At 42.9% G+C, this 27,221-nt stretch overlaps 1 protein-coding gene across 6 annotated transcripts in view; it reads left to right on the top strand.

The window, feature by feature from the left end:
* The window catches only part of Pofut3 (protein O-fucosyltransferase 3), a 78,222-nt gene that overhangs the window by 40,787 nt on the left and 10,214 nt on the right, over positions 1-27,221 (top strand). For 3 of the 6 annotated variants that reach the window (XR_013045362.1, XM_006973937.4, XM_076553548.1), the window contains one exon: positions 16,678-17,513. The exons of 1 other annotated variant lie outside the window; for it this stretch is intronic. Coding sequence is in view for 3 of the 5 variants with exons in the window: in XM_006973937.4 (XP_006973999.1) it covers positions 16,678-17,513 (836 nt within the window). In the remaining 2 variants the exon portion in view is untranslated. Of the gene's footprint in view, positions 1-13,383; positions 13,557-16,677; positions 17,514-17,630; positions 26,134-27,221 lie in introns of those variants that run through there. 2 more of the 6 variants (XR_013045363.1, XM_042262542.2) reach the window with 2 other exon arrangements.

The following is a 27,221-nucleotide window of genomic DNA, read 5'->3' as shown; positions in this document are numbered from 1 at the left end:
CTAGGCTGTGCCTGCATTGAGGCGTGTGAGTGACAGCGGTTTTGACTCTTGTCTCCTGTGTGTGTCTCTGTCATGTGAGAGCGAATAGAACAGAAGCACGTGTGGGCTGTGTGAGCACCATCCCTGTCTATTTCTGAGGCCTTTATACCACTTCACAGTTGACTTACTCTTAATCCTCAGTGTATCACTTTCATTTTCTTTGGCCTTGTATCTAATGTCCTTGAAGAAATGTTGAGGCATTAAAAAACTAACTTGGTAATGGCTGATTTCAAAGGGGCTGAGTTTTGTGAATATTGAAGATTTTACAGCCCCAGGTCTTTAGACCGAAGAAGACGAGAAAATGTGTATTCAGTAAGGGTGGGTTTTCAATATAACAGATTGTTTCTTAGTCAGTGTTCATGTGTTAGCTCTGTCAAATGTCTCCTGTTACTGCCCAAGCACCCAAGACTTGATTCTTGGTGTGCAAAATCAAAACTCACGGAACCAGCAAATTCATGTGCATTGAGAGATGTGAGTGCTGGATGCCTGGGCAGCCATCGTGAGCGTTTGAGTTGCAGGGCTTCCCGATGTCATCTGGCGATACTCACTGTGCTTGGTATATGGCTGGTCCTACGATAGTGTTCTAGATCACACCCTCTTAGCTTGTCATACAACTCTTTTCAATCCAAAATGGACATTCAGCCATATAGAGTTCATTTTGAGGTTATAGGTGTGTGCAACCACATCTGTCTTTGATCTTCTTCTTAGCTATAGGTTTTTCTCTTTGAAACAGTTGTTTAATACATTCAAAGCAGCACACCCTCTTTACCCTGTCTGTCAGAGAGCAGGCTCATCAAATGTAAAAATACGATTCCGTAGTTCGTTTCGGCCCAGGTCTGGCTGTGCTGTAGATGAAAACGGCCTCAGTGTTCCCAGTCTCCCGGTCCTCCTACTTTGTGTTATTCTGTCTTAATTTCCTCACCTTGGATCAGAGCATGTGGTACTCTTCTCATAACGTCATTCGCCCGTTCTAAGCCTCTGATTCCTTTCGTGCAGACACAATGATATCTCTATGGTGCCGTTATTTTCCCAAGCACTAGCTGTGAGGTACTGGGGGAGGATTTATTTTCGCCATTTGGCATCTAAATAGCCCAGCCCATAACACCCTATGGCTGTCCATTGCACATTATTAGGCAGAGGGGACCAGTGTGTGGTATGAAACCTGAGCACGGTGGCTGTTAGGGGTGGTCATCAGGAACAGGCGACCGTCCTGAAGGATTCCGCTTGGGCAGACTGCACTATGTGGGGCCCCAGAGTGCCAGTTCGACTCTCAGGTTGCAGAGGATCCAGTTGGCTCTGATGTTTTACTGGGCCAGGATCTCCACTGTGTACTAGACTTCGTTACATACCATGAGATGGAAGAGGCCATCCAACAACTTTCCATTTCCCAACCGGGAAATAATTCCAGGAAGATGTTTGGCTCAATTGGTGCAGCGCAAAGAGCCGCTTTGTTGGCGAACAGAAACGGCAAGACTTTTGGCACGTTAGAAATGTATGTGCTTGCACACACCCGCATGCTCCCAAGCCTTATCCCTTGCCAAATATGCATCAAGTGAGAGACTTCTGGCTATTGTACTTGAGATATTTTTCAATGCAAGTTCACAGAAGGGTCCTTGTGGGTCATTTTAAGGGTTGAGCTCCCTTCCTCTTCTACCATTACCACCAGACAGCAGCACTGCCCTTCCTTTGGTTGCTGCACTCTATCTCTGGCTGCATAGCAACAAGGTGGATCCCATCAGTTGCAGCCCCACATGGCAGCTATGTGCAGTGCATATACCAGTCCTCTGGGGGGTTCATTAGAATCACGGTTTCCTTGGATCAGGGCAAACTAACAAGTCTAAAACTCAAATGTTCAAAGGTTGCGTCAGTACACGGAAGGTCATCTGTCTGAATTCCCTGGTCTCCTGTTGGTAAATTTATCCTTCTAGCTTGAATGTCAATGGCTGTTATCTCGTACCTAGCCAACTCACAAACGTTCTTTCAAGTAAGCAGCTAAGGCATCGAGATCAGATCACAGACTGGCTCCTGGGTCAAGGATGTTACTCAGTTATTATCATTATTAAATCTTGGTTTAGATTTTATTTATTTTATGTGTATGATGCTTTGCTTGTATGTATGTATGTGTACCATGTGTGTGCCTGGTAACTGAGGAGGTCAGAAGAAAGCATTGGATCCCCTGGAACCATTACAGATGGTTGTGAGACACTCTGTGGGTACTGGGAATGGAACCTGGTCCTCTGTAAGAACAATGTGCATTTTAAAGTGTTGAGCCATCTCTCTGACCTCATAAAAATATTTTTTAAGCTGATACATAAAAGCACAGAAGTTGAGTCAGATGTGGTGGCTATAATCTCAGCACTTAGGAGACCAAGGCAAGAAAGAGTATTATGAGTTCAAGGTCAGTCTTGTAAACATAGTGAGTCTTTCAAATAGATACATACTTGTTGAACCTATAAACAAGATGCTACGTTATACTGCATCAATACATGTATACATTATGTATACATACATGCCGTGCTTAGCTTGTTTAAATCTAATTATGTTAAGTCTATTCAAACATATGTGTTGCTCTGAGGCTCGTGGTATTTACCTCTCCAGCATGTCTTGCTTCCTCTTCATCAGCTGGTGAGTCCCGACTCCACCCTTCTTCCTCCCAGCGTTCTAGGTCTGGCTCTCTCACCTCACCTTATCATCTAACCTGTTCAGCTATTGGCCAGTCAGCTGCTTTAGTAAACCAATCAGAGCAATACGTATTCACGTATTCACAGTGTACAGAAGGATTATGTCTCAGCACTGCAGATGTCAGAATTCCATTCTTCATGTGTTTAATACTCGATGTGTGTATATACTGGATGCGGTCACCTGCAGATGACGCTTTGGATGATTCCTTGGCTTTGCTGTTGTAAATGGCACTCAGCAATGTATGAGCAGGCATTACTTCAGTTGAAGCTATTGGAAGGGGAAGTTGATGTTTTAAGCCTCCAGTTGGTGATCTTGGACAAATGTATCTTGTACTCACTACCTCCAGAAAATTTCCAAGCTCCAGAAAGTTTCCTCGTGGCCCTCTCTAAGGTCCCTCTCCTTCCTGCCACCTCCCCAGGAGCCAGGCAAGCAGTGACCTGATTTCTGTCACCAGAGTCTCATGTTTGTCCGTTTGAGGACTTCATGTAAATTGGACCATACACTCTGTAGTCTTGCCTCTTGTGTTTGGCATCTTTTTGGACAGGATGCTTTCGGCATTCCTCTTTTTTCCAGTTGAGGAACTAAATTCTGATCTTTAGCCCACATTGCACACTTTTATTACAAGGATTTAGGCGTAGCTGAGCAGAGTTACGTGCCTTTCCTGCTCCATGCTGATGCTATTGGAGGGCTTTTGTTGTTGTTGTTTGTTTTGTTGTTTTAAATACGAGTATGGATCCATCTCAATTTGCCCAGAATCAGGGAGAACATTCATTACAGGATTTTCAGTGGGAAAATATGCATTCTGAGTAAATTGGGACTAATCGGCCACTGTATCCTTCTTTAGGACATACTCTGGGGAACACTAGGGGACAGGGATAGGCACTTGGAGAGGCTCTGTTTGGAAGCCCAATCCAGCTAGAGTATTTGCTGGAGGCATAAGCACCACCTGATTTCAACTAGTTAAGTTTTTTAAAAACTTATTTTTATAACTTAATTTCTTTCTTTTTTTTTTTTAAATCATACACATCCTATGTTTTATTACTTTTCTGTCTTCCACCAGGCAAAAGCATTAAGATTGATACATTGCCAGGCAGTGGCACACCTTTAATCCCAGCACTTGGGAGGCAGAGCCAGGTGGATCTCTGTGAGTTCGAGATCAGGCTGGTCTACAGAGTGAGTTCTAGGACAGGCACCAAAACTACACAGAGAAACCCTGTCTCAGAAAAAAAAAATTGATACATTAAACTATGAGGTATTATTATTTCAAGGTAAGGTGCTTGGTTTGATAGGCTCCAGTTTGATTATTTTGATGTCAGCTTAATTTTAATAGCCAATTTTTAGGCTGAACTGTAAGGTGTTTTTCTAAGACGACTTCTCAGAAGGTGTGTCGATCTTCATCTGCCTCTGAAATAATTCATCAGGTGGGAATTGGCAGAATGCTTCCCCTGCTGATGTTCAAGTATAATGTGTGCTTTCCCTCTCTGAGGTAGATGAAACCCCTGGCAGTTTACGGTGCCACATACTTTTCCATATAAATTATGATCCGTGCTCCACTCACGAGCCGGCAGGGTGCCAGAGGCAGTATTTCTTAAGACCGGCGGGGACCATGTGGCAGTTTTCGGAATGTGCTTGAGCCTTTTTCCACACTTTACTAAATTTCGGAGCCTTTCTTATGCTGTTCTTTGGCTTTCTCCTTAAATTTCTGGGTTTGAAAAACTAGACAAATAGTGCACGAATATATCACTGTAGAAAAATTTAAACCATAAAGAAGTCTCCCAGGAAACAATGAAATTTCATCTTTACAAGCCACATTTCAGTCGTATTAAAGGCTATTCTTCTAGAATTTTTTAATGTGAAATTGTTTGGCCTGTAGTTTTGTCTACTTTATTGAGCTGATTCACACATACACTACATATATGTGTATATATATATGCATATATACATATATACATGTACATACATACATACATACGCACATATATATTTAAGTACTTTTCACACTTTGTTGTTTCAAAGCTGTGCTGATTCCATAGCATACCAGTACTTATTTTTATTCCACTCCCACCCCCCTTCCCTTCTTTTGTTGTGCTGTGTTAGTCAGATGTCTACCCCTGTCACAAAATACTTGAGGTAAGAAAGAGAAGGAAATACGGTAAGTGCTACTGTCAAGATGCTTGCAAAAGGCCAAGTGATAACCAAATGGGAGCATCAAGCAGAGAATCAAGTTGGGCAACTTGAAAAATTCTTCCTGGAGGAATAGTTGCTTCCTAGAGTCTCACTGTCAGAATCAACTTAAACTCTTTAGAAAAAGAAGAGCAGGAAAAGTTCCATCTACACTACTTCTTAAACTCCCGTGTGTCGACCTCCATATATTAGACCACACTCTGATGGCAGTGCCATTCAGGTGTATGACTGTCAAAAGCCTGGCCAAAAGTGGCTTAGTGGTAAGGGCCTTTACTTATTAACTTAAGCAGAAGTCCAGAGCAAGCAGACTTGTTTTATTTAGTAGTTCAGTGTCACTGAAACATATTTTTTTTATTCTCTCTTTTCTCCACATGTTGGTGAGGCTTTCCATGTCACAAAATGATGGCTTTTCCAGATGAAGGCGTTATGACATTACTTACTCAAGAATAGCTAGCAAAGCTTAAACTTTGTATAATGAGCTCCCTCCCTGAAAAGCTTCTGTGTGCTGTGCTTGTGCCTCTGTGTATCTGCTTGCCTGCTGATTGCCTCTGTGCCCAGCTGCAGACATGAAATGCACTCACATCCAGGCATAGTGGTGAATGAGTCAGGAAGCAGGGAGCTTTGTCTGTCAGGTATTCCTATTATGAGCAGAGTGGTAAGAATTGTCATTTCTTGTCTGGGGCTTGTTCTGTTCTTTCTTTGAGTCATAGTCTTTACAGGATGGAGTTTTGGAACATATCTCAAATTTATATATAAGCAATATCAAAGAAACGTAATCTTACTCAAGACTTGTTGGGGGTTGGGAAGATGGCTCCATAAGTAAATATGCAAGCCTAACATGGATTCAGATCCCTAGAACTCACTAGAAGATGGATGCAGTTGCATACGCATCAGTAATTCCAGTGTGCCTCCAACTGGATATTGGGAGGCAGAGACAGGAAAATTGCCTGCAGCTCATGGACCAGCTAGAGTGACGTATGCAGTAGTGAACAAGAGAGATGTTGGAGACATTGTCTCAAACAAGGTGGAAGGTGAGGACCAACACCCAGTGTTGTCTTTTGAGTTTCACACATGTGCCATGGTTCCTGTGTGCCTGAACTCATGTACACACACACACACACACACACACACACACACACACACACACACACACACACAGAGAGAGAGAGAGAGAGAGAGAGAGGCAGAGACAGAGATAGAGACACAGAGACAGAGACAGAGACAGAGACAGAGGAGAGACAGAGAACATGAGAATACAAACCTGTCAGCAGTGACCCTGTTGGTGAATTGAGAATATATCCTCATTTATTTCTACAAACACTCTTGCTCATACATACATGTATGCTCTCCTTCTCTGTGACATACACAAAACAAACACATGCTATGGGGAAAAGCCCCCAAGTTTACATGTTGAGTGAGGAATATGGGTAGGGCTGTTTTTTCCTTTTCTCCTGCTTCCTTTTTATTTACACACAGGCACATGCACACGCACTCACACACACTTGAGTTCAATAGAATTTATGCTAGGAATGTATGTTTTACTACTAGGCATTTCTTGAGAACAGTTAAATAAAAGAAAGCTATTTGAAAACACCTGTTTTCTGTTGCTTTACACACCTTTACCACCTTGCCTTTTGTTTGCTGACAGAGAGTTGAGTCTTGTCGGTAGCATTAGATCTGGCCTTCTAAGATGGAATTCATGGAGTTTGCATTACTAGAGATTCTTAGTGTGGGTATCAGATCTTGATGAAGTCTGTCACTTGAATGATGAGGCATGTCATTAAGGCTTGATGAGGCTGTGATTGACATGAGAGGCCATTGCTTTATTCTCCATTGCTTCTTCCTTAAGGAGAGAGAGAGAGAGAGAGAGAGAGAGAGAGAGAGAGAGAGAGAGAGAGAGAGAGAGAGAGAGAGAGAGACTTTAGTATGATTAAATGGAGTTAAGACCACAGGTTTGGAGAATGAATTCATTTTTAATAAGTCTTAGCTTCTAGATAAAGTTAAGAGTGGGGTAAAGTGACTTGGAACTTTACATATATACTAGCTGGATAGACTTGCTTTGAAAAATGTGTCATTGGTATCTTGATTAGACTGTAGACTGACTCAGTATTATGTTTTGACTTAAGTCAAGTATTTCTTTAGCCAAGGGTCTGTGACAGACATACATACTGTGCACTGAAATTTTATTTGTGATTGAAGATAACTTCTGTATCAACTGCCTTAGGACTCAGTGTGCCTAAATTGTGAAATGAGTGTTTTCTTGATCCCCTTTTCATACTATTGGTTTATCTTGACAAGCTAGAGATCTTGGAAGAATATTGACGTGACTGTGTTATGCACAGTAGAGTAATGCCATGTGACAGAACAGGGCAGCTCTGTGTGCACCAGTGTAAAAATACTCCCTGCTGTTTACGTGGATCATGCTAGGTTCACAACTGTACATGTTTCAATTTATGTGAAAAAGCTCTCCTTGTTATAAAACATTTTCCCCCTTTTCAGATTTTCTTATTTCTGAAATCAGTATGTGTGTGACACTTGATAGCGTCTTGTTATGATTTTCTGTATTAAACATCGTCCGTTCACTCCCTGTCTTGCAGCATGAGCACTCATTCATTTACTCATTCCTGTTAACACTCATGAGGCTAAGTTGTCCTGTGTTCTGCCTTCCTATATGGTTAACTACCATGTTTGGTAGATCAATAGTCTCTCCTTACATTACCATTATCACGATGCAGATTATATTCATAGCTAAACCAGAGAAGACAAAGATTGCTTTTGTTGTTTGTCTTGAGCTAGTAATTGAGCCTAATTTTTTGATTACTAGGTTTTCTGTGTACCTGTCAGTAGTTCAGCACCAGTCTATTGGACTAGTCAGACATAATTACTCTTTTCTTTCTTCTGCAGTGACTGCGTGTATGTATCATACACCAGTTTGAATTTCAGCTAATGGTTTAACATTTACATCATCACCACAAGATCCCCTGAGGCTCATTTTGTTCCTCTTTGAAGTTCCAGAGTTTTAGTTTAATGTCCAATTAACAGGACCTAGCAAATCTGTGTTTTTCCGGAGTGGTTGTACCTCTGAGTTAGTACTGCTGTCTCCATATATAATGGCTGCATGTATGAGTGACAAGGATGTGGTTTGTGGAAGGCTGTTAACATGACCTTAGTTTTTCTTTTACATTTATTTCCTATTTGATGTGTGTGTGTGTGTGTGTGGGTGTGTGTGTGTGTGTGTGTGTCTGCACACGTGCATGCATGTATGCATGGGGAAGAAGGTGTGCACACACATAAATTACAGGACAACTCATAGGAGCCAGTTCTTTCTTTGCACCAGGTAGGACTAGGGGATTGAACTTAGGTCCTCAGGCTTGGTGGCGAGCACCCTCACCTGCTGAGTCATCTTTCTGACTCTACTCTGATACATTTTTCCTTTGATTTAGTACAGGAATGAGTTTTTTGTTTTTTTGTTTTTGTAAGTCATTTGATGTTTTTTTCTTTTAAAAAAATTCTTTTAACTGCAAGGTAGTGGCACATGTCTTTAATCTCAATACTTGAGAGGCAGAGGCAGGTGGATCTCTGTGACTTCAAGGCCAGCCTGGTCTACAAAATGAGTTCCAGGACAGTCAAGGCTACACAGAGAAACCCTGTCTTGAAAATATCAAAACCAGACAAACAAAACAAAACATTTTTAAATTTTTATATAAAAAGGAAGCATGCATTTTTATGTGTCCACATTTCACCAGCTGTACTAAGGGAAATAAGCTGGAAAGTTAATCTTGGCATGGAAAATTGAAGCCCAATGGTGCTGACAAGGTGTTAAACACATGAATGGATGAAACAAACAAACAAACAGCGCTTTCAGAAGAGGGAGGGAATGGACGAACAAGAGGAAATTTACAATAAAGTTTTGGGGAAGCCGTTGGCAGAAGGAAAGCAGAAATGGGTGTTGTGTCGCGCATATTCTGATGAGAAAGCAGAGTTAGCCTGGATGTGACTAGCAATTGAGCTTTATTAGAGGGTCAGTTGCACAGCGCTTGAAACACCGACTGATGGAGCAAAAGGAGGAGGAGGTGGCTATGAAAAGGAACAATCATAGCAAACCACTGTGGGCTGGTGAAGCGCAGTGTTGGAGACCAGCTCTGACTTGTTGAAGGGTTCTTGCGGGGAGGAGAGAGGAACGAGGAAGTACTAGATAGAAATATAGATCTAGACGAGTGAGACACTTACGAGTGAGATAGCTTACGGAGATCAATACCCAGTCGCCCAACTTTATTCATAATGGGTCTTTTATCCATCAGCAAGGGGAGGGGCAAAAGACTTCCCCCTTCCAAGGTTAAGGTATAAAATACCAAAAAATATAGACCCTTCAAAATACCTGGTACCCACGCCTTTGGCCAAAATCATCCTCTTATGCAGCTCTGCTGGGTAAAGCAAGCTCAGACTTTCTGACCTTGAGTAAAGCCTTACTAGGGAGACTTTGTGGACCCCCACACAGGGGCAGTGGCTTCATGAAGAGTGACTTGGCTGCACCTCTTGAGGCTCCCCTGGAGGTGGAGGAGGTTCCTTCTCACTCTCCAACCCCCAGTGCTCCCATTGGCCAGACCTAATTACAGGCCAGTTGTTCAGGGATTCCGAGAGAGCAGGTTTGCAGGGCAAAGTTCCATATAATGCAGAGCATTGGCACAAATCATATTCAAGAAAGAGTACTACAGAATTCTGCGCCCCAAAGGCCTAGAGTCAGTCCATGTCCAGAATTACACTGGCATTTCTCCTGGTTTGTAGTCTCCAGGGCAGGCTGTACGTACGGCTAGTGTGTACTTAGGGATTGGTGGTTAGCCAAAGGGTGATAGCAGATTATGAGCCATAAAAGTTCTGTATTAAATACTTGTTAAAAACAGAAAGACACTTTATTTGCTTTACTACAGTAGGGGATAGATTCTTTATTGTAAACCTGAGCTCAAGTATGAATGTAGGAAAGGCAGCTGGGGTTTATGGTCAACCAGTAAGGCGGGGGATAGGGGAAAGAAAATTGAAGCGAGTAAATCAAGAGTATGGAAGCTCTTACTAAAGACAGGCAGCGATCTTTGACATCAAGTGTAGGGAGTTAGGATACCCAGGTAGGAGATTTCTTTGAAACACCTCGACTCAGCAGGCAGAAGGTAGGATCTAGTTGTGAAGGTCTCTCTAGAGAGTTTGACTAAAGTTTGGTAGAAGAGGGAGACTGGAGCTATGAAATCTGGAATTGTAGATTGAGATAGCCATGTGCATATTCATAGGTTGATCTTTCAAGGTGTGTGGGACAGGTCCAACAGCAGGAGAAGTCTTGTTTACACATTTGAGGACCTAAGCATTCTATTTTTTTTTTTTTTTCGAGACAAGGTTTCTCCGTGTTGCTTTGCGCCTTTCCTGGAACTCGCTTTGGAGACCAGGCTGGCCTCGAACTCACAGAGATCCGCCTGCCTCTGCCTCCCGAGTGCTGGGATTAAAAGCGTGCGCCACCACCGCCCGGCGAGAACCTAAGCATTCTAAATGTGAACCTCATCTTCCTGTTTGCTTTGGAGACCTTGAACCCACTGGTACTAGCAGGGATGTAGGAGAGAGCTTGTCTGTGGAAGAGAAGCTGGGGAGAAACCTCAGAAGCCACAAGCTGAGGTGCATCTGGACTTGGGCAAACAGTGGGAGGATGGGAAGAGGGGTACTTCAACTGTGGCAGCCCCAAAGTGAATGAAAGGGGAGTCAGTGTCTTAGCTGCTTTCTTCGTTGCTAGAACAGGAACTCTGACAGCAGCAGCTTAAGGAAGGAAGAGTTTATCTGGCTCACAGTTCAAGGCTCCCATTACTGTGGTGAAATCACAGTGGCAGGGACTTGAGACCTCTGGTCACATCGAATACACAGTCACAATAGAGAGGTGAATACTGGCGCTCAGCTTCCTCTTTGTTTTTTTATTCCGTTTTGGACTCCAGCCCCTGGAATGGTGCTACCCACAATCGTCCCACCCCAGGCAACCCAACTGAGAGACTCCCTCATGGACCCAGCTAGGGATTTGTCTCCGAGGTGACTCTGGATTCTGTCATGTTGATGATGTTAAACAGAACACTCTACCTTCTGTTTTTTTTCACCTCATGCCAAGAGTCCTCTAAAGAGAATCATCATCTTTGACAAAAATGATGTTTTTGTGTTTAGCTTTTTGAGACCGGATTTCACTATGTAGCCCAGGCTAGTCTTCAGTGGTCTTTCTGCCCAAGCCTCCGGAATGTTGGATAATAGGCATGTCTGACTTTTTTTTTTTAAAGACGGGTCTCATGATGTATAGCCCAAGCTATTATCTCTTGCTATATAGCTTATGCTGGCCTTGAATTTTCAGTCTTTCTGCCTCAGCCTTCAGTGTGCTAGGATTAAGGGCAAGTAGTACCATACTTTACAAAAAAGTTTGTTTTAAATACATGGCATTTACTGCTTTACACATGTGCATGGGTGTGAACATTAGTAATCATAAAGTTATTTTTTCAAAGGTAAAAGGCAAGAACACTGAATCGCTTTTTAGATTGATCTTTAGCCTTTAAAATATTTAGGCACATGGTGTGTGGGACTTGATTTTTCTTTCGCCTCAGATCCTGCACATATTAAGAAGGGGTTTGCAAAGTTATTGACCGGCCCTCAGCACAGGCTCCATAAGGAGCTTGAGAAATTTCCATGTCCAGGGATGGACTAGGCATGCTTAATGAGTGTGTGTGTAATTGAGAGAGGCAGCTGCATGATGGCGACTTGGTTAAGGGGCAGGCACAGGGACCCTTGGAGAGAGTTAGTGGGAGGGGAGGGAGGATTACCGGCCCAGCAGTTAGTTGGAAAACTCTCTGAGTCAGGTGTCCTGTCAGAGCCCCTTCTGAACCGGCTAGAGAGACAGGGTGTCTATAGAGGTGCGTGTAGCGAGTTCAGAATTGTTCAGAATTTAGCTTCCAGTGACAGGATCTTTTCCCTGATGTCATTTCAAAACATTAGTTACTGCTCACCACCCTGGAAAAACTAAATAACCTGAGGGAGTCAAGAAAATTCACAGAAAAAGCATTTAAAAGCAGCAATAAACATACTCACTGAATTGCAGCACTGGATTTTTATTTGGCTTCATGGTAGGGATATATTTTTTTTTAAGGATTTATTTATTTATTTATTATGTATATAGCATGTATGACTGCAGGCCAGAAGAAGGCACCAGATCTCATTACAGATGGTTGTAGGCCACCATGAGGTTGCTGGGAATTGAACTCAGGACCTCTGGAAGAGCAGTCAGTGCTCTTAACCTTTGCGCCATCTCTCCAGCCCAAGGATATTTTGTTGTTGTTAGGTTTGGAAGCCACTTTGGGAAGCACGTCTCTCTTCTAGGTTAAGCCTAAGCAGACTGCATTTGTCATATTACCAGAGCGCTAAAGTTGTTGCCTATTTTTGTGGGAGCACTGGAGGGTGCCCATATTCATTCATTCAGACTCATTCATTCATTCACTCTCTAGAATCAGCCAGTGATTATTCTGGTCTCCGGCCATTGGCCAGTCTGCCATTGGCCATCTGCCACTGGCCAGTTTGACTCCTGCTCTTCATCTGGCTTTTTAGTTCTAGATGAGGGAGCCAACCTTTGTGATTGAAGTGGGGTCAATAATCCAAGTTGTCTTCTGTTTTCTCCAATTTGTGTGGGGATGATGAAAGATGTCTGCATGCCCTTAGAAGGAGGAAGGCACATAAACACGTCCCATAAAGCATATCACTCCTCTTATTGCTATTGCAAATCAGTCTCTGTAGTCAGCAGTCTGGCATGATTTGCCAGGATTAACTTTATCCCAAATTTGCAATTCCCTTTACAATGTACTTTAGTGCTTAAGTTTTGTTCATCAGCAGCTGTTTAAAGGAACTAATAAATGTATCAATATTCAGTAAACACAAACTCACCCAGAGGAATGGAAGTTTGAATCCAAAGCTGTTAAATGTAAGAGGCTGCAAAAGTGACTGTATAAACTGGTGAACATATATAGTGAGTCAGATTTTTATGGATCACCATATTTTTATTTCCATCGCTTTACGCAGCTCCACTCCGGGTGATAGACATTATCCTGGAGCTGAAGTTAAATCATCTGCTTGTTTTTTCAGCCACTCCCTTTTAGAATGGTCCAGCACTGAGACTCTGCTGTAGGCTGTGATGTCCCCAGTGTGGTAGTTGAGATCTGTGGTGGTTTTGATTTTACTGTTTCTGGGTGTTTTCTAGCCAATGCTTAGGCCTAAGATTGATAGTAGCTTATGGGGGAGCAAAGTGACATTTTAAAAATTGTTTCCTGGGGGAATTTTAGCTTGAAACAATCAACAGAAGACTTACTTAATGTGATGATGATGTCTGTGCTTAGGAATTTGGGGTTGTGTTACTTTTCATGTATGTCTCAGGAAAGATACTGAGAAATGCTTGTTTGTTTGTTTTTGTTTTCTTTGAGACAGGGTTTCTCTGTGTAGCCCTGGCTGTCCTGGAGCTCACTCTGTAGACCAGGCTGACCTCGTGCTTAGAGATTCACCTGCCTCTGCCTCCCAAGTGCTGAGATGAAAGGCGTGCATCATCACCGTCCAGTGCTGGGAAATGCTTTTTAAAATAGCAAATATGTGAAGTACTTCTGGTAAGTTACTTTAACTTTTCTCTCCATTAAAGTGACATATCTCACTAATAGGGGCATTTCCCTACCCCTGCAGACTCAACAGAATTAAGAGGAGAGGATGGGAACTTTCACATTTAGTTTTTTGGGGGCAGGGGGAGCACTGGGCAATGGACCTATATTCTTGTGCTGCGCTAGGAACAATGTTCTGCCATTGAGGTAAATTCTCAATACTTGGTTTCAGAGACAGGGTCATGCTGCATTGTTCAGGCTGTAGTCCAGGCTGGCTCTGAAGTCATTCTTTCTCCCCAAGCCTCCCAAATTCTGGGATTATTGGTGTGCGCCACCGTGTCCAGCTCTGTGTGTTGATTCTTAATAAACAAATATAGTTTTGCTTAGCTTCTGCAAGGTCTTGTTTTGTTTTGATTTTGTTCCTATAGATTGCATGTGTGAGGGGCTCATCGTCTTCCATCCTTTCTGTCATTGAGATTCTGTAGCAGCTCACCACTTGTAATGAATAAGAGGCTCATTTTAGTCCCATTCATATTACCCACACACCATGACTGGACCTTTAGGGTGGTCACAGAAATCTTGATGCGGCTGCTTTTGCTTCCTGCTGCACTTTACGGATGTAGACAAGCAGAGGTGAGCTCAGGCTCTCTTTGCTCTGTGAACTCCAGAGGATGCTTTGTGGTGGTCTCTGTGTTCCTGCTCAGCTGCACACAGCAAGGCTCCAGAGACGTGTTTGTCTAGGTGGCGAGGGGTTGAAGGGGAAAAAAAAAATAGACAGATGGACACACAATTCACTGAGAGTGGGTAGTCTTGTCTCTCTGCTGAAGAAGCCACCGCAGCTGGCGATTGAGAACACAAGCCTGTCACCGAGGTTGAGGTGGCTTTTTGGCAATTTCTCTGTGCTCAGTATGTATCCTCTGACTCAATTTAATGTCACCTAGGAAGGTTTCAAACCCTTTTTTTGCTTCTTTGTTTTGAGTCACCAATGAGAAAAATACAGGTACCATGGAGCTCAAGAATATTGCTCAGTGTGTCGTTGGCTTGAGCTGGCATCATGCATGGAAGAACTAGTGAATAGGAAAGAATTCGTTAGCGACATTGGTACACATGGTCACAAAATTCAAAGTTGGTTATGTCTCAGTTCCCTCATCACTTTGCAGTAGGAGATTCTGCACTTGAAGGGGGAACAGATCACCAGATTCTGGGCATTGCGGGGACCCTCTAGCATGTCTACCCCAGCAGCATGTGGTATCTATTCTCAGAAATGCCCTGTCATGCCCATATCTCATAGTCAGCCAGGTCTGAGCTACTGTTGCCTCTATAAGCAGAGGCCCCACCACTTAGATAATACCTACTAGTGAAGTCAGGGTTGAATTTCATCTGGTTAATAAGGACCTTGGACTGCTGGCTTGGAGGTACAGGGTGACCCTCAGGACTCTCACCCAGTCTGCCATGTGAGCTCAGTAGGTTGTGAATAAGCAGCTTCAGGTGGCGGCCACATTCAGTCTCATCAATCTGGACTAAAAGCCTTTTGATTACCTAATTTCTTACTGATGTACGGTTGACCTCAAAGGGTTTGTATTTATTTGAGAGCAGGTGAACTAACCTTACATAACTAATTTTTGTGAGCCCACCAGAGACTGTGTTTCATACTGCTATAGTTATTTGGTACATTTCAATCCCCTAGTAGGTGGCAGAAGATGGAGTTTTCTTCTGGTGTGTGTGTATGTGTGTGTGTGTGTGTGTGTGTGTGTGTGTGTGTGTGTGTGTGTTTTGGTTTTGCTGTTTGTTTACATTGATATTTAACAACCTCAAGCCAGTGTACACAGTATCATTGTCAGGAGCATTCAGAAATTCCATATTGTGATAAAGTCTTAATTTTTCTTCCTTAGTCATAGAAATTAGTTCTTCCTGAGCGGATCTCCACCCTCATGGTCAGGAAATAACTGCTGACCACATCCATCACATCTATCTACATATTATCTTATTTCAGAGGTTTTTCCAATATATCTCATGGAAGCCAGAATCACTCCTAATTATAAGCCTGTTATGCCTCTTTATTTTCTGATGTACTTGTTAATTCATGCTTACCCCTGCAGCAGTCTCTGACATAGGGCTATTATCAGTGTTTTGGTCTTTAAAAGCCCCCTGTCTACCATTTTGACTAAGATTGATCAACTGTATTCTGTTGAAATCAATCATTTTGGATTAAAAAAAAAATCTATCCTGCATATTTCTTAAGGCTGCTCTTGGATGATTCCTCCCCGCTTAACCCGATTAATCAATTGGCCAGACCGGTTGCTTTTCTCCATTTTGCTTCCTTTTCTTGACTTTTTTTTTTTTTTTAAAGGAACTGTCGGTCTTGATGTCTTCATTCTCCTGCTATCTTGTAGACAGTGCCTTTGGAATGAAGAGCCGTTTGCAGAAGGCAGTACAATGATACCTCTTTTGAAATCTGCCCAGGCACTCCTCCCTGTACCTTTTTTAAGGAATGAAAATGTCAATCCTTATATCTGATGATTCTTTCCCTGTCCAGTTTTTGGGTGCATGCTTCACAGTTGACTTCTAGGCACTAGGGAGGGTCCCTGACATATACACTTATTATTTACAGCATTGCACTCTGTTGTTTGAATCTTAGATGGTCTTATAATAAAAAAAAACCCAGAGCTGGATATCAGGGTGAAAGCTGAAAGATCAGAGAAGCAGAACAGCCAGCCATTAGTTCTTACCTTTATGAAATCCTCAGCCTAAAGAGAGTGAATTCCTGTTTCCTCACACCTTATATACCTTTCTCCACCCAACCGTGTCACTTCCTGGTATTAAAGGCGTGTGTGCTTCCCAGTACTGGGATTAAAGGTGTGTGCCACCACTGCTTGGCTCTGTTTCCACTGTGGTCTTGAACTCACAGAGATCGAGATGGATCTCTGCCTCCCAAGTGATAGGATTGAAGGTGTGTGCCACCACTGCCTGACCTCTATGTCTAATCTAGTGGCTGGCTCTGTCCTCTGATCCTTAAGCAAGTTTATTAGGGTACACAATATATCACCACAACACTCCTTTATATTATATTTTTACCCTGAGATCCCAAACTTCCTTTGGACATATTCATTCATATTTTATTTTCTCCTCCTAGGTACTGACGTGAACATAGACAGCTTACCTCTGCCTCGGAAAGCCTATCATGACTGGGCCCTTTTCCATGAAGAGTCCCCCAAAAACAATTATAAGCTCTTCCACAAGCCAGTCATCACCTTATTCAACCACACAGCCACGTTCAGCAGACATTCCCACTTGCCCCTGACTACCCAGTACCTGGAAGGTGTGGAAGTCCTGAAGTCACTCAGATACCTAGTACCTTTGCAGTCTAAAAACAACCTAAGACAAAAACTTGCTCCCCTGGTATATGTACAGTCAGACTGTGATCCACCATCAGACAGGGACAGCTATGTTCGTGAGCTGATGGCTTACATTGAAGTTGATTCGTATGGGGAGTGTTTACAAAACAAACATCTTCCTCAGCCGCTGAAAAATCCAGCCTCCATGGATGCCGATGGCTTCTACAGGATCATCGCCCAGTATAAGTTCATCCTTGCTTTTGAGAATGCAGTTTGTGATGATTACATCACAGAGAAGTTCTGGAGACCACTGAAACTGGGGGTCGTGCCTGTGTATTACGGATCCCCCACCATCGCAGACTGGCTCCCAAGTAACAGAAGTGCCATTCTTGTTTCCGAGTTTTCTCACCCCAAAGAACTGGCCAGTTTCATTAGACAACTGGATTATGATGACAGATTGTATGAGGCCTACGTAGAATGGAAGCTGAAGGGGGAGATCTCTAACCAGCGGCTTCTGACAGCTCTCCGGGAACGGAAGTGGGGCGTGCAAGACATTAACCAGGACAACTACATTGATACATTTGAGTGTATGGTGTGCCGCAGGGTGTGGGAAAACAGTAGGCTACAGGAGCAGGTGAGTGAAGGGAAGTTTGCTGTGTGTGAGGAGGGGTGTGGGCTGGCTCTGCCTCTCTGTGGGGTGCAGACCTTCTGTCTGTGGCTGCTGCCCGCCACCATTCTCCATTGCTAACAGAGAGGTGTGCCACACAAGAAGGCAGAAGATTGCTTTACTCTTTGGAGATCCCGGCAGGACCTTCTGAAGCGCTTCAGTTCTCCTTGTTTCTTCTGAAGGATACTTTTGCTACAGGTGCTGGCCATTGACACATGGACTGCAGAAGAAGGTCCCCAAATCAGAAACTTAAGAGGTCTGCCTGCTGCCTGTACGAGCAGTCCTATAATCCCTTCATCAGTTCTGTTGCTAAGGACCTTGTGGTTTGTGCCAGCCCCCTTCCCTCAAGCCCACAGGCTGCCATTAGGAAACTCATCTTGCATATGCATTTAGCCACCTCTGTCTCCATTCTTGATCTTGTTCTTTCTGACATATACTCATGCTGGCTAATATAATTTAATTGTCCTAATTCTTAATGCTTGGGATCAGAAGAATTTCAGATGTTGAGGTTTTCCACTTCTTATAATTATTTGCATAGCCTTTACCAGTTGAACATTTCTAATCCCCAAATCCCAAACCTGAAATGTTGTAAAATTAGAAAGTTTGTTGCTCAAAAAGTTTCAGACTTCAGAGCATTTTGGATTTCAGATCTTTAGATCTCACATGAGAGATGCTCAGCTTGTAAGATTTTTCAGGTCTCAGGTGAGGGATGCTCAACCTATATGAAGACTTCAAATAACAATGAGGCTCATATCATCGGGCAGAGTCCCCAAGGATTACTCAACAAGACAGGATTACTAATTTGATGGTATTTATTATGCTGGCTGGCAACTGCCCGTTGAGAAACAGTTCTCATAGAGTATCCCTGACTGTTGTATTTAAAAGTGGTGTGGTGGTGGCCTTGGCAAGTTGGAGTCAAGGGGCATGGCAGAAAGTCACTCACACCATGCAGACAACACTCACATAGAGTATTTTATTAAGGGAAGTGAAGAAGGGACACAGAGTGTACCTCTGGAGATAGAAGAGAGGAAGAGAGAAGAAGAGATGGGAAAAGGGGACGAGAGAAGGTGCAGACATGACCTTATGGGAAGAGAGAGAGAGAGAAAGAGAAAGAAAGAAAGAGAGAGAGGGAGAGGGGTGCCTTGGCACATGCACAATCAGGCTATGCAAACAGCTACCTAGGATGTCAAGGTTCCCAAGGGTCCGGCCAGGTAATGCTTAAATGCTAACATTGATGACTTTCTGCAAGGAGCTTTTTTTCTTTTTCTTTTTGTTTTTTTCTAGACAGGGTTTTCCTGTGTAGTTTTTGGTCCTTGTTCCAGATCTTGCTCTGTAGACCAGGCTGGCCTCAAACTCACAGAGATCCGCCTGCCTCTGCCTCCTCAGTGCTAGGATTAAAGGCGTGCGCCACCACCGCCCGGCTGCAGGGAGCTTTTAAAGGTAAAACCCATATCCTGGTTGACAGTTGCAAATAGAAGTAGAGCAAGCAAGCTGTTTAACAGAAGTAAAAAGCGGCAGTTAGCTGAGGCATCTTGACCGCAAGTCCCTGGGACAAGATTGGGTAATTTTTTTTTTTAAGGGACTCTTCCACAGGAGGGGGTTTAAGGAGGGAGTCAACTCTGGGTCAGACCTTAGATGCTGCTGCAGAGATAGCACGTCACCAAACACTGAAATTTCTAGCTCCTTGATCGTGTACTACCCAGAGTTCAGAATTGTGAGAAACACCTAGTTTACAGTGTTCTGCTACAGCAGAATACTTAGCGAGTACCCTAAAACGTAAGGGAGGATATTAAACAAGGGCTAGGTACAAGAAATGTGACAGAACTAACTTGTGAAAATAAAATTGAAGTATGCAAAAGCTGATAAAATGATTTTTTCTATATTCTAGCAATAAACAATTAGAAAAAATAAATTGCTTAAAAAATACTATTATAGTACCATAAAATATGAACTAATTAGAGTTGTCTGGCCAGTTAGAAAGCAAGATACACCAGAAGTGAAAAATGCTGTTCAGAGAAGCGAGCTAAATCAATGGTAAGATAAATCATGCCCAAGGATTTTGTCAATATTGTTGTCAGTTCTAAAACTGATAGGGATTTAACATAATCTCAATAGAAAGCCTATTAAGTATTTTTTGTAGCAATTGACAAATGAATATAAAAAAACATAGATGGAAAAGTAGAAGACTTAAACTGACATGAAATTTGCAGGTAAATGGTTGGAGCTAGAAATAATTATTCTTAGTGAGATAACCTAGACCAAGAAGAACAAGCATGGCATGTTTTCTCACATTTGTGGATGTTAGCTTTGAATATCGCTAGATAGTTTTGGAATATCCGTAGAGGCCAAGAAACTGGTAAGAGGCTTGAGGGATTGGGTTCACTGTCAGGGATATAGAAGGTAGGTAACATGAAGGGGGATGGGAAATAATCGTGAAAGAAGGATTAAGTGGGATTGCTAGGGTAGAAGAGGGATTACAGGGAAGGATAACTAACATAACACTTCAGATCTTTGAAAAAGTCATATGGGGGCGGGGGCTGGAGAAATGGCTCAGTGGTTAAGAGCACTGACTGCTATTCCTGAGGTCCTGAGTTCAAATCCCAGCAACCACATAGTGACTCATAACCATCTGTAGTGAGATCTGGCATGCAGGGAGAACACTGTATACATAATAAATAAATAAATCTTTAAAGAAAAAAAGAAAAAGTTATATGGAAACCTACTACTATAGAAGATATGTACATAATGGAGATACCCTTTAATGTGAGGATAGTGCCCCTCCCAGACCCCATAGGCTATCAAAAGCCAATTACAAGACTGAATTACCTCTTCTTTTGGAGCTGTTGGTTCCATGGACTCCTCCACAAATGTTATAGGATATTGCTATTACTTTTGACTACCTCCCGGACTCTTGCTGAAGATACCATATACTCAAGCCATAGAACATGAAGAAATCAGGCTGTTACTGCGCTGGAAGCTGTTTGTATTGGAACTTGCTGTACATGCTACCTGAGGAGAAAAATCACCATTAGTCTTAGCTAGCTGTGAATTATGTGAGCTTAAAAAAAAATGAGTGGCCTGGCAAGATATACCCACTGGTACAACAGTAGCATGAATGTTAGGGGAATAGTTGGCCACTTTCTGATTGGATTTAAGGCCTTCTTTGTAAGTTAGTACTTCTGCCAGGCACCATTATAAGGGCTAAGAACCTGTGCTATGGCTAGATAGACCCCAGGCCCTAAGGGAGAACCTCTACTGTTATTTTGCTAAATGGATACAGTATTAAACCAAGTCCTAATGACTTATCATTATGCCCATAGATTAGTGTATCTCTCAGCCTTATTAAAGACACTTCTTTTTGTACTTCATGGTAATTAGCACAGAGACCCACAACCGCTCAGGGAGTAGAGAATAAGAGCCTGGGCTCAGCTTTAAATGGGATGTGTATATCACACTTCTCCTCTCAAGGCTCGGGGATCATTGTAGAAGAGGAAAGAGAAGGACAGTGAGAACCAGAGGTGGTGGGTTAGGGTTAGGCTTAGTGTTGAAATAGTGTTTTTTGGGCACAGCAGGGCAGCTGCACACACAAACTCCGAGTGATCGGGTCGGCACATACAAGGCTTATGCAGGCTCAAGACAGAGCAATGTCAGTGTGGAGGTGGGCGGTGGTCAAGAAGTCTCACTTAGTTGAAGATCTGTTGGGGATTAGTAGTTGCTGGAAGAGGAGGAGTTAGTTCTCTTTAAGGGGTGAGCCCTGGTAGATAAGGGCCATACTCCAGTGGATGACCCCACCCCCAGGGATCTATGAGTCTGTGAACAGCACATGTTGGACTGGCTGGATTATTTAAAAACTGAAGGAAGTCATGAAGTGTGTAGGAGGGTGGAAAGGTGTAGGGGTGGATCTGCAAGAACCCGGGAGAGGACTGAGAAGTAAATATATCAAAATACATTGCCTTAAAAATCCCAATTCATTGAAATTTAAGACTTCCTACATATTTTTGACAAAGATTTAAAAAGAGACACTGGAAAAAGACTACCTATTCAGTAAATTTTTTCGACAAATTGGATATCTACCTTCAGAAGAATGAAATTAGACTCCTTTCTCCTATCCTGAACAAAAATCAGTTCAATGTGATTCAAAGACCTTAATTTAAAAACAGCCAATACTCCTAGAGGAAAATACTTCAGGGTATAGGAATAGGCAAGAACTTTCTACATAGACCCCCCCCACGAACACAGCAAATACCCTCACGGAATGACAGATGGGATTTCGTGAAATTAAAAAGCTCTGCACAGCATAAGAAACTATCAGCAGAAACAGAAACAACAGTCTACAGAATGGGAGACAGCTGTTGTCAGCTGGACTTCAGGCAGGGGTGTCGATATCTGGAATCTATAAAGAACTGCAAATACGAACACTAGAAAGCAAAACAATAAATGGGCCCATGAACTGAACAGACAAGCCCTAAAAGATGAAACGTGAATGGCCACTGGAACATATGAAAAAAGGCTCAACCTCATTAGTCATCAGAGAAAGATAAATGAAAACACTGAAATTCCATCTCCATTAAGAATGGTAGTCATTGTGAAAGCAACAGATGATGGTGACATTGTGGTCATAATGGAACCCTGGTAGGCATGTAAGTTAGTCCAGTCGCAATGGAAGTCAGTACGGAGGTGCCTAAGGAAGCTAAGAATACATCTGTCATAGGACACAGCTATACCACTTTTGGGTATTTATGTAAAGTACTGCAGATCAACCCATCTCAGAGAAACTTGCACACTGATATTTATTGCTGCACTATTCACAATCACTGTTATGGAATCAGCCAAGTTTTCCAGCAGCAGAGGAATGGAGAAAGAAAACATGGTTCATAGACAGGGAGTTTTTTTTTTTCAGCTCTAAAGACATTAAATCGTTAGCAAGGAAATGGATGAACTGGAGAGAATCACGTTAAATGAATTAATCCAGTCTCAGATAAATGTCTCTCATATGTGGTTCCTTGATTATGTAGATTCATAAAATGACATGTGAACAAATAACATAAAAGATAAAAACAAAACTGTCTAAGGAAACAAAGGGGCTTAATGGAAATGGGGGGCTTAGGGGAGAGTCGAGTGATATGGAAGGTATCATACTCAGTGTATCATATATACTTGTATAATGTCTATATGTAACACAGGAACAGGCACAACAAATATATATGATAATATGGTTTTAAGAAATATAAAATGTAGGGTTGAGGCCTCATAGGATTTTTCCTGTCCACTTTGACATGCCCACTGGTGACATCCTTGTTCAGCTCACATTTGAATGACCATCTTGGTGAGACTTGGTGAAACATAGCTTCTTATGTTTCTAGGAGTCACAATCTCAAAGCAAACTCCCTGATCCTCTGGCTCTGACAATCTCCGCCCCCCCACCTCTTCTGCAATGTTCACTGAGCCTTGTGTGTGTGTGTGTGTGTGTGTGTGTGTGTGTGTGTGTGTGTGTGTGTGTGTGTGTGCGCGTTTATCCATTGGCACTGGGCTCCCCAATTCGGCATCAACCCCATACCAAGAACTATAGGCAACCAAGAAAAGCTAGAAACAGGAGAGGTGGTCTTCCCCAGGGCAGAGCACACCAATTGGTTGTCCAGTGCCAAATAGTCAGCCCTGAAGACATGCATACAAGTAACACTGTATAGACGGAACTGGTTATATTTAAGAATATATATGTATATACATAAACATGTACGCATGCAATGACAATTGTGAAAAAAGAGACCATGAATTTGAAAGCGAGCAGGGAGGGACCTATCGGAGAGTTTGGAGGGAGAAAAGAGAAGGGAGAAATCTAATTACAATCTGAAAAGGGTCGTATTATGTATTTACTGTTATTTAAATGCAACATTATGGATCCTATGGACGGTTAAAAAATAGATACAGTCCTCTCATCAGTGCCTTCCCATATCGATATCATAAGGGGAATGTCTTCTGTCACAGGGATCATAATCACATGGTAAAAACCTATCCTAGCTTTTCCAGCTCCCAGAGCTCTTGGACCACCTTGCTCAACGTTACGCCAAGGCAGCTTTGACATCTCTATTTACAGTAGGTTGTCATCACATCCAAGTTTAAGGAGCCATTCAACATGTCACTGGAAACAGCTTCAGTTATTCTTGCTGCGGCATTGAATTTCATGAGCGTGTCCCTCCAGGTCTGTGAAAGCTCTTCTGTGTCCCTTTCACCTCAGCCCACACACCTCAAGACGGGCTCCACATGCTTCCCTGGTTCTTGTCAGCACAGCCTGGTCAGGGCTGCTAGAGGATTCTCATGGTTCATCCACGCTAGCTCTTCTCCTATCTGGTGATGGCTAGGTGCTACTCTTCTTAATACTTGAGGCTCTGTAATCACTACTGTGGAGCATTGACTGTCGTCAGGTAACAAATGCTCTGTGTGACTACTTCGCCTGGTCTCCACAGGAAGCAAAAATGGAAGCTGAGTCTTAAGGGCTATGGTTTTATTAGGGAGTACAGCCCCAGAGAGGAGCGAGGGTTGGGGGAGGTGAAGTACTTTTCTGTGAGCCTCATTGGCTAAACCTTTGTACTTATCCACCGAGATGCATCTCAGGACCACGTCTTCAGAGTAGGAAGGTGACAATCTGTCTTCCTTTGGTTAAAGGCAGAGGACCCCACAGAGCCTAACTCCTCTTTTGTATTGGGTTGGGATATGGTTATGATGAGTTCCATGGCTTTGGTGGTTAACTTTGAGGGTCATAAAGGAGAGTCACCCAGAGGGAGGTGAGGTATGCATTTGGTCACAGCCCTGTTCAGTTACAACAAGAGAGAGCTGAGCTCTTCAGGTACATGAGATGTATGTCCGTCACGTCACTGTGACAAATCCCTAATGCAGACAGAGTAAGGCAAAGAGTTGTTTTAGCTCATGGGTTTAGAAATGTCAGTTCTCAGCGCTGGAGCTTGTCTTTTTAGCGTTACCAGGAGAACACCATAGCAGCAGGAATGTGGCCAGTTATTTACCTCAGGGAAGAATGGAAGTGGAAGTTAGGGGCAGGGGTGTAAGGAGAGGGAGAGGGACACCCTGAGGGGCCCTCAGTAACCTACTTCACCCAGTTGCATCCTATATCCTAAAGTCCCAGAACCTCCTAGAACAGGGCCATTAGCTGAGCACCAAGTTTTTAAGACAATAGCCTTTTGGAGGAGATACTTGATATTTAAGTAATAAGGTATCTGCTGGAATACTGTGCCCCTCCCTCATCTAAGCTTATACTCCCTTAACCCTCGGAATCTAAAGTCTCACTGTTAGGCCAGCGAGGTGGCTCAGTAAGGTGCTTGATGCCAAGGCTGACAACCCGAGTTTGAGCTCCAGAAACCACACAGTGGAAGGAGAGCACTGACTTGCAAGGTCATTCTCTTACTTCAGCGTGCACATCCCTCCCCCTCCTGCCCACAAAGTAAATAAAGTGCAACCTAACTCATTATTAGGAAAATCAAGTCCCACTCTTCAAATTCCTCGAAAGTGGACCTGTTTTTGCTGTGAATGGCGAGCATCATTTGTGTGTGTGCGTGTGTGTGCGTGTGTGTGTGTGTGTGTGTGTGTGTGTGTGTGTGTGTGTGCGCGCGCGCGCGTGTGTGTGTGCACGCGCAGAATAATGACATGGCACTGACGCTGCTTCTTAAACAAGGAGCCTTAGCCTTGCTGTTAGCCCATTGTTACAGCCATGCCCAGGGATCCCATCTGTCACCAGATTCCAGAATATCTTGTGGTGCTTGCTGCTTGTTGGGATTGGGCTTTCTCTGCCCAGTTAAGTCATTTGCCACCCATCTATTAACTTCACAGTTTCCAAAATTTGGTTCTTGTTTTCTTCATCATCTTAATTTTTCTTTATGAATTCATACCATAACACAAAATATATTATTCTCATCTTATGGGAATTCAAGAGAGAATGGAATTAAACTATGTGTCCAGTCAATACTATTTTACTTGGATATCTCCATTTTATTTACAGAAAAAAAATGCTGTGAGACTATTACTAAGGCAGCTCCCTCATTTTGGACTGACTTAGATAATGGCCATCAATAAAAGACATTGCCTTTGTCATATGCTTGCAGTTTGAACAGACAGCATTGAATAATTATGGAAATAAATTTTGATGGGCTCTGTGAAGGAAAGATTCTCTGATGAGGAACAAGAATATTTATAGTACAGATTCTACTAAAGTCTTCCAAAGGGCCATTCTCATTATTGGAAGAAACTTTTTAGTACAATTGCCGCAGTACTGAGGATACCAACTGTTAACAGTGACTCCATTAACTACCCAGAGAGTGCACATTCTAGTAACAAAAGATAGAATTAAATGGAGTTGGAGTCACATTGCAGAATTTTCTGGTAAGATACAGCTATTGGTATTAAATAAGCACCTTCATCAAAACCATAATTCATCAACTGGACACTTGCCAGGAGAGAATGAATTGCTTTATTCTTGTGTGTGTGTGTGTGTGTGTGTGTGTGTGTGTGTGTGTGTGTGTGTGAGAGAGAGAGAGAGAGAGAGAGAGAGAGAGAGAGAGAGAGAGAGAGAGAGATGTATGCATACATTTACATGTGTGAGTATGGTTATGTGTGCCACAGAGTAGGTGTGGAGGTCAGATGATGACCTTGGGTTGGTTCTCACCTTCCACCATATCTGAAACAAGGCCTTTGTTGTGCGGTACCACTGTGTATACCAGGCTGGCTGCCTGTGAGCTTCTGGGGAGTCCCCTGTCTCGGCCTCTTATCTCATCCCAGCGACACCGGCTTTGCAGATGTACATTATCACATACCCAGCTTTCCATGGCCTCTGGAGGTTCTAACTCAGGTCTTAAAGGCAAGCGCGCTTGCTCACCGAGCTCTGTCCCCAGCATTCAGCCCTTACTGTGAACAAGCTTTAATCTAACGTCCACTGAATGCACAACTAGTGTTTCCTGTATCACAGACACTAGCTGTTAAAAGTTATCCAATGAACATATCCTGGGTCAAAATCCTGAAATGTTAAAGAATATTTTATGTACTTTGGATGACATTGGAGGGATTTGAATGCTAAATACTATATGAAGGTGGGGGATATTTCTGGTCTGACCATCCAAGAGAATTTAAACATTTCCTGTTTCCACTTCCACAAAACAAAGCAGCTTGACCTCAGTCAGGCTAATAGAATTTACTGTAATGGATGTTGCCTGGAAATTTCTCTGCTTTTTACGTTATAGATAAAAGATGTGAGGAGACAGTTCCAAGTTGGAGATTGTTGGTAGCCTCACAGTCCCCACATAGAAACCACGCGTGTCCTTATTTTGTGTTTCTTCTCTCCCCCCCCACCCCCCCTTGAAGTGGTTTTCAAATAATAGATGGATGGGTTGGTGAAATGGTTCAGCAGGTAAATGCTTGTTGCCCGAGCCTGGTGACCTGAGTTAGAGTCCTTGAGAACCTGTGTGGGGGAAGGAGTGGCCTGACTCCCAGAGGCTGTCTTCTGACACCCACATGTACACAATGGCACCCCCCACCCTCCCTAAGCACATCAATGTTAAAAAGTTACAATCGTAGGACGTCAGTGGACAGTAGCGTGGGCACCACTGGCTTCAACATCCTCTCAACTACTGAAACATAGCATTTCCATTTGACTCGTTGTCTGTTTCTCAGTCA

This window comes from Peromyscus maniculatus, chromosome 17, assembly GCF_049852395.1.
Source record: "Peromyscus maniculatus bairdii isolate BWxNUB_F1_BW_parent chromosome 17, HU_Pman_BW_mat_3.1, whole genome shotgun sequence".
Taxonomy (NCBI): domain Eukaryota; kingdom Metazoa; phylum Chordata; class Mammalia; order Rodentia; family Cricetidae; genus Peromyscus; species Peromyscus maniculatus.
The sequence above is the reverse complement of the archived record's forward strand: the minus strand, read 5'-3'. Positions and strand labels throughout refer to the sequence as shown.